The sequence below is a fragment of the Gymnodraco acuticeps genome, unplaced genomic scaffold, assembly GCF_902827175.1.
Source record: "Gymnodraco acuticeps unplaced genomic scaffold, fGymAcu1.1, whole genome shotgun sequence".
Taxonomy (NCBI): domain Eukaryota; kingdom Metazoa; phylum Chordata; class Actinopteri; order Perciformes; family Bathydraconidae; genus Gymnodraco; species Gymnodraco acuticeps.
Window position 1 is genome coordinate 105,602 of NW_022991165.1, and position 11,571 is coordinate 117,172.

General features: G+C 42.8%; 1 protein-coding gene across 1 annotated transcript; it reads right to left on the reverse strand.

Moving 5' to 3' along the window:
• Nucleotides 1–505: 505 nt before the first annotated feature.
• eaf1 (ELL associated factor 1) lies at nucleotides 506–11,563 on the reverse strand. Its single transcript, XM_034237592.1, has 6 exons — nucleotides 11,177–11,563; nucleotides 10,536–10,630; nucleotides 9,114–9,250; nucleotides 3,922–4,091; nucleotides 3,385–3,581; nucleotides 506–2,673 (listed from the first exon to the last, which is right to left on the reverse strand). Exons 1-5 carry the CDS (start codon nucleotides 11,277–11,279, stop codon nucleotides 3,394–3,396), a joined length of 693 nt encoding a protein of 230 aa, XP_034093483.1. The 5' UTR covers nucleotides 11,280–11,563; the 3' UTR covers nucleotides 506–2,673; nucleotides 3,385–3,393.
• Nucleotides 11,564–11,571: the final 8 nt, after the last annotated feature.

Below are 11,571 nucleotides of genomic sequence, written 5' to 3' on the forward strand. Positions count from 1 at the left end.
TCAGAAAGAATCCTTGATAATCCATGATATAGCGTTTCATCACGGCAGTATCTACCGGTAGAATCTTCCGCCTGAGCTGACATAGGCTCCGCCCCTCTTTTTTTATCAATTTTTTTTTTTAAAGCTTTATACACAAAATCAGCACTTTTGAAACAGGAAGTGAAATAGAGGGATATGAGGCATGGCTAGAATGGGTGATCTGTTTGGTATTTTGAGCAAAACACTTCATGTTTTTTATATATTTGTATATATCTGAGACCTATGCTATCGCCTATACAAATATTATGATAGGTGACCTTTAATGTAGCCAACAATGCATTTGCTTCAGTAAAGTGTCTCCAGAACATCTTGAAATGTGGGAATGATTGGATCCTAAAGCGTCTTTGGTGCATCCACACCTGTTGTCCCACAGAGTTAATGTCAGGTGTCAACAGAGCTTTAATGCGACTATAATAAAATCAGCACTCAGAAAAAGCCAATCCTCCCAATGAACAGCAAACTCAAATGAATTGAAACGCTTTTAATACACTTCAAGTTTGTACAAACACATTTCACATAAACGTCACTAATAGAAAAACATGACAACAAAAGAACCAAATACAACATTCAACAACCGAGGTGTGGATTCAGAGACTGATATGAGACGTTTGAGCCTGACGTATCAAACCAGCTGAAGGTTCATTTACAATTTAGAAAGATAAACAGTCACTTTGTGTTGGTTACTTCTCCTTCCTCGTAAAAAAACGTGAGACCATTTTTCAAAGTCTTAGTTGATCAGGACTCTGCTCAACAGATTAATTGTCAAATTAACTAGAAGGAACATTCCTCTAACTTTAAAACCTTGTATAACTCCTAAATATCCCAACAGGGGTCAATGAAAGCCCGTCTTATATTACACTTTTTAACCTGTTGCCAAAAATAGTGTTTAAATTCCCAATAAAATGAAATATTGGCAATTTTTGCTATGAAACTCTTCATTGGTGTTTCTGACTGCAGGTTGTTTTGTTGCATTGATATTGATTCACTGTACAATCAGCACCGAGTGTCTCCTGCAGACGATCACATCAACACACACAGTGTTTGAAATGAAAACGATGACACAGCGACATGTGAGGCGTCCTGCTCTCTGAGAGGCAGTTTCACTCTTTGGCTTTTTCACAAAACAACACATTCACCGAGACGCTGTAAGGCGTGGAATTATCCTTTAGTATTATATGGAAATGCAGGGTCTAAAAAAATAAGTTTGATTGAAAAATGACAACACTTGGAACAAAGAGTGTCTGTGTGGAGAGAAAACGGATATCTGAACTTTTTGAAGTAGTTTATTTCCCTTTTTCAGACGTAATCGTGCATCATTTGAGTTTCAGGTGCCTTTGAAGGACTTTTATTAACAAATGAACCACTTTAGACTCAATTATTATCAGTAATTCTAGGAAGAACGCCTGTGAATACTTGTTTTTGGTGAGAGTTAACTATATATTTAAAGGTTTTAGACCGTTATCATCAAAGGATTTGACGTATGGTATGTATCATACTGTAACTGGTTATACTGCGAGGAATTGGGATTCTTTGTGACGAGAAGGTAGAACGTAATGCACCCAGTTGAGTAAATGCATTAATATTAGCACATGACTAACTGACTACCTCCTCCTCTGTTGCTGGGTACCTTTTGATAAGGTAACACTTCCAAAAACAGACAATTTTGCGTCTTGACTGGAATATTTGACCTCGTTTAGCTTATTATTCGTTATTCTCCAGCTACAAACACATCACATGTTTAGGGTTTGAGTTCCTCAACACGGATCGTTTTTTAGATTTGGTGGATTTCTTACATTCAACTGCTTGCTAACGATTAGCAACATTAAAAGCTTATACATGTCAGATCTGTTTCCGACAGTTTGTTTTTAGGTCTTTTCTGCCCCCTAGTGGTAGAAGAATAATCCAAAATGCAGATTAACACCTGGAATCGTAGAACAAGGTCTCTGTCACTTCTAAAATACTAGCCTGTCTAAATTTGACTTAGACTTGTTTTTCATCAATGTGTTACTGATGCACAGACAATTCTGCATTTTCTTTATAACAATAAACATTAAAAACATGACATAGAAGTAGAGAAGCTTCCCACAGCCTTCTCTGATTAAAACCAGACGAGGTGAGAGAGTGGTTATCTTTCAAAATCAACTCTTCCTCGCCTCAGCGTAAAGACAAACCCAACGAGAGACATGATACATGGAGATAAAAGTAGCTGCTCTGAGAACAGAAAATATGTGCACTCCAATATATAATCTTCCAAACCGAACAAGTAAAAGTTTCTCTGTCTCGCTATACAAAATAAAATATAACATCTAATAGAAAATACACTCTTAGCTTTAAGGATATACGAAAATAAAAAATAAAAGATACAATCAAACCGGAATACACAGCTGGGAGCTGCCACAGCAGGAACCAGTGGAGAGGAGGAGGAGTGTGTGTGTGTGTGTGTGTGTCCGTCCGTGTGTGTGTGTGTGTGTGTGTGTGTCTGTCCGTGTGTGTGTGTGTGTGTGTGTGTGTGTGTGTGTGTGTGTGTGTGTGTGTGTGTGTGTGTGTGTGTGTGTGTGTGTGTGTGTGTTGAGAGGAAGAGAGTTTAGTCGTCATCACTGTCGCTGCCCGACTCGCTGAGTTGAAGGTCGTTTCCTGGGATAAACAGACAGATTATAACATTGGGACACTTTGGACCAGTGCCCTACCATAATGAGAACTGACACTGAGGTGGTTTCATGAACACTGATGTGTGGTTACTGGAAATGGTGGAAAATATTTTACAACATGTCCTTTGCCCTTCCCTGCCTCTCGCAACATCAGTGTTTGCGTTAGCTGGTTTCAAGGGAACTTTGACCCGAACAATGTCATAACGCACACATTGAAGTGTATTTAAAAAAGGGAGAAAATACGAGTCAGTTCCAGCTGCTTATTAGATTATGGAGAGACACATTTCTCAAAGGTCTTCAAAGTCGTCAAGTAATGTCAGACCGGTCTATGAAGCCTGTAATCGATTTTAGAGCTGGACTAAACCACACTTGATTTTTAAGTTGGCAGCAGCACGCCTTAATTAAAATGTGATGAGTCAGAGAGGAAGTCCTTTATTTAAAAAGTTCCGGCGTTATATTTACTTATATTTACTTTTAATGAGTCGATTGGCGGGACTTGTTTTATTTGAAATGAAATAGAAATCCATGCCCTAAAGACGTCCCTTTTCATAGCCTTCATAACAATTGTTTTCAAGCTCAGTAATAATTCGTATTTGACCATCATTTCTGCAGGACATTGAAATCTTTCCTTTGACTGCCATGTTTTTTTAAATGTCTTCTCTTCATGGAAGTAATAAGGTAACTTTGAGGGACTCACGCAGTGTGTTCATGAGCTGGTTGTTGCCCGGCTGCCCCCCGTTGGCTGTGGGAGGGGGGCGGGGGGCGAGGTCTGGCTGAGCGGCCGGGGGGGGGGGACGTCCGGCTCTCCGTCGCTGCTCTCCTCTCCGCTGCCGGAGGCCGAGTCCGAGGAGCTGCTGCTCATCTGCTCGATGACTTCCACCTCCGCACGCAGCTCTGAACCAGCAGGGGGCACAATCACACACTTTAACATGTTCAAACCCTTATTCCTCATCTGTTTATCCAAGTATAATAATAAGATAAGTTAAGATTCGCTTTCAAATCAAATCAAAGTTTATTTACTTAGCCTAATATCACAAAACATGTTGGATTTAAACTTAATTCAGATATTGTAACAGTATTCTCTTAAATGCCGCCATATTTGCCGTCAAAATGTGAGTGTGTGACTGGAGGGGAGTTTTTCTAGTTGCTCTTATTATACGTGGCTTTGGATAAAAGCCTATGCTAAATGTGATGCAACATGTTACCTAGTATGATATACTCTTTGCCTCCTCACCTCTCTTGATGTCGTCGAGCTGAGGCTCCGGGGACGGGTCGTCTTTAGAGGGGGAGGGGGAGGCTTTGGCCCCGGGCTTTGTGGGGGCTCGAAACTGAGAGGAGGGCTGAGAGGTGGAGCGGACCGACTGCTGCTCGATCCGCGCCTGGATCTTACTGCTGCCCTCCGCCCTGAAACACACACACACACACACACACACACACACACACACACACACACACACACACACACACACAACACACACACACACAACACACACAACACACACACACACACACACACACACACACACACACACACACACACACACACACACACACACACACACACACACACACACACACACACACACACACACACACACACACACACACATATTTCTTTTCAATCTGTCTGGATCTATAATGCAGGAATATCCTCTAACAGATTGTCTGTCGCCCAAAACAAAACATGTTCCCACCAATCTCTCTTGAACAACTATCTCTGGAATAAAACTCCCAGAAATCAGCTACTTTCACTTTGAAATCAAAGCTGAAGACTCTTTTTATTACCGTTACCTTTTACTAAATCAAATAACTACTATACTTAAAGACTACTTAAACAGTTTTCTGGGCCTGTAACTTGTAATTAATATACCTGTCTTATTTATTGAAAGCGTGTTTAAGATTCTTATGCCGCTTGTTGGCTTCTTATAACCCTTTGTAAATGTATTTAAAATTGTCATATTATTCTTACATGTGCTACATAACCCTGCATTCAGTGTAGTCATAATCAAACGTGGTTAAAGTATGGAATCAAAAGATATCTAACAAAACGCACAGGCAATAAAAATGGTTTGGTAATAAAGCTGTGGGTATAGATTTGTCGGGTTAATAACTAAGTCTATGGTTTGTGTTCATTAGGTCTGAGATCAATGCAATCTTTCTCATTCTGTGATGAATGACAGTAGTTGGGAGTTTCTGACCCTAATTTGTTTGCTGTTTTACTGACTGGCTTGTCTGTCTGTCTGTCTGTCTGTCTGTCTGTCTGTCTGTCTGTCTGTCTGTCTGTCTGTCTGTCTGTCTGTATGTCTGACTGTTAGTCTGTCTGTCTGACTGTCTGTCTGTCTGTCTGTCTGTCTGTCTGTCTGTCTGTCTGTCTGACTGTCTGTCTGTCTGTCTGTCTGTCTGTCTGTCTGACTGTCTGTCTGTCTGTCTGTCTGACTGTCTGTCTGTCTGACTGTATGTCTGACTGTTAGTCTGACTGTCTGACTGTCTGTCTGTCTGTCTGTCTGTCTGTCTGTCTGTCTGACTGTAGTCTGACTGTCTGTCTGACTGTCTGTCTGTCTGTCTGTCTGACTGTATGTCTGTCTGTCTGTCTGTCTGTCTGACTGTCTGTCTGTCTGACTGTCTGTCTGTCTGTCTGTCTGTCTGTCTGACTGTCTGTCTGACTGTCTGACTGTATGTCTGACTGTCTGACTGTCTGACTGTATGTCTGTCTGTCTGTCTGACTGTTTGTCTGACTGTCTGTCTGACTTTTTGTCTGACTGTCTGTCTGACTGTCTGTCTGACTTTTTGTCTGACTGTTTGTCTGACTGTCTGTCTGACTGTTTGTCTGTCTGTCTGACTGTCTGTCTGACTGTTTGTCTGACTGTTTGTCTGACTGTCTGTCTGACTGTTTGTCTGTCTGTCTGACTGTCTGTCTGTCTGTTTGTCTGACTGTCTGTCTGACTGTCTGTCTGTCTGTCTGTCTGACTGTCTGACTGTCTGTCTGTCTGACTGTTTGTCTGTCTGTCTGACTGTCTGTCTGACTGTTTGTCTGACTGTTTGTCTGACTGTCTGTCTGACTGTTTGTCTGTCTGTCTGTCTGTCTGACTGTCTGTCTGACTGTTTGTCTGTCTGTCTGACTGTCTGTCTGACTGTTTGTCTGTCTGTCTGACTGTCTGTCTGACTGTTTGTCTGACTGTTTGTCTGACTGACTGTTTGTCTGTCTGTCTGACTGTCTGTCTGTCTGTTTGTCTGACTTTTTGTCTGACTGTTTGTCTGACTGTCTGTCTGTCTGACTGTTTGTCTGTCTGTCTGACTGTTTGTCTGTCTGTCTGTCTGACTTTTTGTCTGACTGTCTGTCTGACTGTTTGTCTGACTGTCTGTCTGACTTTTTGTCTGACTGTTTGTCTGACTGTCTGACTGTTTGTCTGTTTTTTTTTCTGTCTGACTGTCTGTCTGACTGTCTGACTGTCTGATAGTCTGTCTGACTGTTCGTCTGACTGTCTGTCTGACTGTATGTCTGACTTTTTGTCTGACTGTCTGTCTGACTGTCTGTCTGACTGTTTGTCTGACTGTTTGTCTGACTGTTTGTCTGTCTGACTGTCTGTCTGTCTGTCTGTCTGACTGTCTGTCTGTCTGTTTGTCTGACTGTTTGTCTGACTGTCTGTCTGACTGTTTGTCTGTCTGTCTGACTGTCTGTCTGTCTGTTTGTCTGACTTTTTGTCTGACTGTTTGTCTGACTGTCTGTCTGTCTGTCTGTCTGTCTGACTGTTTGTCTGTCTGTCTGACTGTTTGTCTGTCTGTCTGACTTTTTGTCTGACTGTCTGTCTGACTGTTTGTCTGACTGTTTGTCTGACTGTTTGTCTGACTGTTTGTCTGTCTGTCTGTCTGTCTGTCTGTCTGACTGTCTGTCTGTCTGTCTGTCTGTCTGTCTGTCTGACTGTCTGTCTGTCTGTCTGTCTGACTGTCTGTCTGACTGTTAGTCTGACTGTCTGTCTGTCTGACTGTTAGTCTGACTGTCTGTCTGTCTGTCTGTCTGTCTGACTGTCTGTCTGTCTGTCTGTCTGACTGTTAGTCTGACTGTCTGTCTGTCTGTCTGTCTGTCTGTCTGTCTGTCTGTCTGTCTGTCTGTCTGTCTGTCTGTCTGACTGTCTGTCTGACTGTCTGTCTGACTGTTAGTCTGACTGTCTGTCTGACTGTTAGTCTGACTGTCTGTCTGTCTGTCTGTCTGTCTGTCTGTCTGTCTGTCTGACTGTCTGTCTGTCTGACTGTCTGACTGTCTGTCTGTCTGTCTGTCTGTCTGTCTGTGCTGTCTGTACTGTCTGTCTGACTGTCTGTCTGACTGTCTGTCTGACTGTCTGTCTGACTGTCTGTCTGACTGTTAGTCTGACTGTCTGTCTGACTGTTAGTCTGACTGTCTGTCTGTCTGTCTGTCTGTCTGTCTGTCTGTCTGACTGTCTGACTGTCTGTCTATCTGTCTGTCTGTCTGTCTGACTGTCTGTCTGTCTGTCTGTCTGTCTGTCTGTCTGTCTGTCTGACTGTCTGTCTGTCTGACTGTCTGTCTGACTGTCTGTCTGACTGTCTGTCTGTCTGACTGTTAGTCTGACTGTCTGTCTGTCTGACTGTCTGTCTGTCTGTCTGACTGTCTGTCTGTCTGACTGTCTGTCTGACTGTTAGTCTGACTGTCTGTCTGTCTGACTGTCTGTCTGTCTGTCTGTCTGACTGTCTGTCTGTCTTACTGTCTGTCTGACTGTCTGTCTGTCTGTCTGTCTGTCTGTCTGTCTGTCTGTCTGTCTGTCTGACTGTCTGTCTGTCTGACTGTCTGTCTGTCTGTCTGACTTGTTGTCTGACTGTTTGTCTGACTGTTTGTCTGACTGTATGTCTGACTGTTTGTCTGACTGTTTGTCTGACTGTCTGTCTGTCTGACTGTCTGTCTGTCTGTCTGACTGTTTGTCTGACTGTTTGTCTGACTGTCTGTCTGTCTGACTGTTTGTCTGACTGTCTGTCTGACTTTTTGTCTGACTGTTCGTCTGACTGTCTGTCTGACTGTCTGTCTGTCTGTCTGTCTGACTGTTTGTCTGACCGTATGTCTGACCGTATGTCTGACTGTCTGTCTGACTGTTTGTCTGACTGTTTGTCTGACTGTTTGTCTGACTGTTTGTCTGACCGTATGTCTGACCGTATGTCTGACTGTCTGTCTGACTGTCTGTCTGACTGTATGTCTGACTGTCTGTCTGACTGTTTGTCTGACTGTCTGTCTGTCTGTCTGTCTGACTGTTTGTCTGACCGTATGTCTGACCGTATGTCTGACTGTCTGTCTGACTGTCTGTCTGACTGTTTGTCTGACTGTTTGTCTGACTGTCTGTCTGACTGTATGTCTGACTGTCTGACTGTCTGTCTGACTGTTTGTCTGTCTGTCTGTCTGACTGTTTGACTGTCTGTCTGACTGTTTGTCTGACTGTCTGTCTGACTGTTTGTCTGACTGTCTGTCTGACTGTCTGTCTGACTGTCTGTCTGACTGTTTGTCTGACTGTCTGTCTGACTGTTTGTCTGACTGTTTGTCTGACTGTTTGTCTGTCTGTCTGACTGTCTGTCTGACTGTCTGTCTGACTGTCTGTCTGACTGTTTGTCTGACTGTTTGTCTGTCTGTCTGACTGTCTGTCTGTCTGACTGTATGTCTGACTGTCTGTCTGACTGTTTGTCTGACTGTCTGTCTGACTGTTAGTCTGACTGTCTGTCTGTCTGTCTGTCTGACTGTCTGTCTGACTGTTAGTCTGACTGTCTGTCTGTCTGACTGTCTGTCTGACTGTCTGTCTGACTGTCTGTCTGACTGTATGTCTCTCTGTCTGACTGTCTGTCTGACTGTTAGTCTGACTGTCTGTCTGTCTGACTGTCTGTCTGTCTGACTGTCTGTCTGTCTGTCTGTCTGTCTGACTGACTGTTAGTCTGACTGTCTGTCTGTCTGTCTGACTGTCTGTCTGTCTGTCTGTCTGTCTGTCTGTCTGTCTGTCTGTCTGTCTGTCTGTCTGTCTGTCTGTCTGTCTGTCTGTCTGTCTGTCTGTCTGTCTGTCTGTCTGTCTGTCTGTCTGTCTGTCTGTCTGTCTGTCTGTCTGTCTGTCTGTCTGTCTGTCTGTCTGTCTGTCTGTCTGTCTGTCTGTCTGTCCTGACTGTCTGTCTGTCTGTCTGTCTGACTGTCTGTCTGTCTGTCTGACTGTCTGTCTGACTGTCTGTCTGTCTGTCTGTCTGTCTGTCTGTCTGTCTGACTGTCTGTCTGTCTGTCTGTCTGTCTGTCTGTCTGTCTGTCTGACTGTCTGTCTGTCTGTCTGTCTGACTGTCTGTCTGTCTGTCTGTCTGACTGTTTGTCTGACTGTTTTTGTTCTCTGCAAAGCGACCTTGGACCCCTGAAAGGCGCTATCTAAATCTAAGTTATTATGTTTGACCTCTGACCTGGTTTTCTTGACCTGGATGCTGCTGCTCAGCTTCTCCAGCATGAACTCCCCGGTGTCGTGGTTGATGATGAGCACGCAGTCCTTCTGGTACGGCCGCTTGTTCCCTTTGAACACCGTCATGGGAGGCGTGGAGCCCTGGAGGAACAGCAGTAATGTGAATATCTCTGTGTACTTTACCACAGGGCTTTATCAGAAGTATAGGTGGGGTCGTGTTTTAATCCGTTTCTACATTTGATATCCACATCGGGGTTGTGGGTGATGACACATTTCTCTTTGCTTCCAAACAAACTTTGTGGAGATCGTTGTAGCGTTGAATCACATCTGATTTATCCTTTGATCCAGGCGGCTAGAAACATGGAGACAAACTTCCTCGCTTCAAAGCAACTCAAAGTTCTCCGTATCAAAAAAGAACACGGTGCTGTGTCCCATTGTCATGCCATATATAGGGAGAAGTGTGGTGCAGTGGGTTGTGGGTTGGTGTTGGGATCAGGGGGTCACAGGTTCAAACCCCACTGCAGTCAGCATGTCGTTGTGTCCCTGAGACCCTTCACCCCAAATTGCTCCTGTGGGGATTGCCCACAGTATTGAGTATATAAGTCGCTTTGGATAAAAGCGTCTAACAAGTGACATGTAATGTAATGTAATATATAGACATGCACGTCATACCCGACAGCGCACATATGACAGCAAACAAGTGAGACTTAAATTAACATCTTTTAAACCGTAGTGTGACTCACAGAAATAAAGAGTTTACTCTAAATCCTTATTATCAAGCCAAACATTCAAACCATAACGAGGAAAGGAAAATGGCTCTAACAGCTGGAGTTGGTCGGCAAACAGCAACCTTTTTAATTGAGAAAAGAGGAATTATCGTGTAACGCAGGGGTGTGCAAACATTAGGGGCACTACAGAAAGGCAGAGCCACTTATGAGGTATTGCCTCATAAGTTAAGTTATACGCTAAATTAATCAAATGTAGGTCAATTTTGCTTGATAATGAAATATGCTTTAAGAAAACAAACAGCCAACATCACAGCTCTCCAGAGGGTTTCATTTACTTTGTTACAAAAAGTGTTGGCAGCCGTAATCGACTGAATTTAATTGAAAATCGGGCTTATTAACACATTAATACTGTGTTATATATGTGTACATTTATGTTTAACCATGCAATATAAGACAATCACAAGCTTCATGTGTTGACCATTTTCCATTATACTTCAGAATCTGGACAGTGTTGACCCCCCTGGTCGAACACTTTAAAACGTCTACAGTATAATGTTTGGGATTTCCTCACAGCTTACAGAAGCTTCTCAAACTCTTCAACTGTACTGCAGTTAACGGTCAGGTGGATTTGTTTGAATTTGTTTTCTTTACAGAAGCGCTGGTAAACAAAGTAAACAAGAGGACAACAACAGCCTTACTGGGATGTGAGGTAAGGTGATGGTAACTTCTTCTCCTTTCCCAACTTGCAGCTCTCCCTCACAGCTCGTGTCGATGGAGGCTGGTTTGAAGTCATCTGAAAAAAGGACATCTTATGTAGCAGCAAGACGGTGTTTTTCATATTTCTTAAAGGACACAACCTTGCAAGAAAGTAAAAGAAGTAACTCACAAACAGCTAAATGCTTAGAGTGAATATGTACTTCTTATTTCTGTGTGAAACTAGTCTTTATTCATGCGTAATTCAATAGGGAAATACATTTGAATACCACATTATTCTGGTGCATTTCCAGCTACTTTTGATCAGGCAGTAATGATGTAAAAATGTCAGAAACAAACAATATATGTGTGACTTTCATTTTTAATAATGTACTTTTACCACACACGTTAGTAAGCAGTAGTAATCCCACTTAAAGATAATTTGAGTTGTCTACATATATATAATATGTCAATGGATGCTGTAACGTTAAAGGAGTGGGTGTGACGATCTGGTTTGTATGCAAATTACTTAATTTACGTCTCGCTATAATTAGCCATGTTATGTAAGAGCCTCCCTGTCAATGTCAGCGGAATAACTCAAACACATCGGTCAATTTCAGTGTTGTTGTTGTTGTTTCTCACTCACATCTGATAGTATGAAAGGAGGATTTGGGCCTCTTCTCGAAGCTCTCCCCCAGCTTCAGGACATGCTCCTCTTTGTCCAGCAGCGGATTGGTGCTCCCGTTCATCTCTCGGTTTATTACAAATGTTAAAAGTCCAGCAGTGTGTGTTTACTTCAGAAAGATCAGAAGAAGGAGCAGTTAGCCTCCTGTAGCTAACCGTTAGCACAACATCCCTTTAGCACCGCCTCTTCCGGATTTGGTGCGGCTAGGAAATGTGACCGTTAATAATGTACATGAATCAACTCTATTGTGTTTTAATTCAATGTAAAATATTTATGACCACTTATTTTAACATCAAATGTGAAAACTACGTGTAGTAGGTGTATTTTAATTGTTTGTAATCCAGTGGGTCACGGGA

What these genes read in the sequence shown, in the direction of transcription:
- eaf1 (XM_034237592.1), bottom strand. Translation starts at nt 11,279, where the DNA reads ATGAACGGGAGCACCAATCCGCTGCTGGACAAAGAGGAGCATGTCCTG. An exon ending in TCACCTTACCTCACATCCCA is followed by an intron (nt 9,251 to 10,535) that starts GTAAGGCTGTTG and finishes CTGTTCCTCCAG; the next exon opens with GGCTCCACGCCTCCCATGAC. An exon ending in GCTCGACGACATCAAGAGAG is followed by an intron (nt 3,582 to 3,921) that starts GTGAGGAGGCAA and finishes CTGCTGGTTCAG; the next exon opens with AGCTGCGTGCGGAGGTGGAA.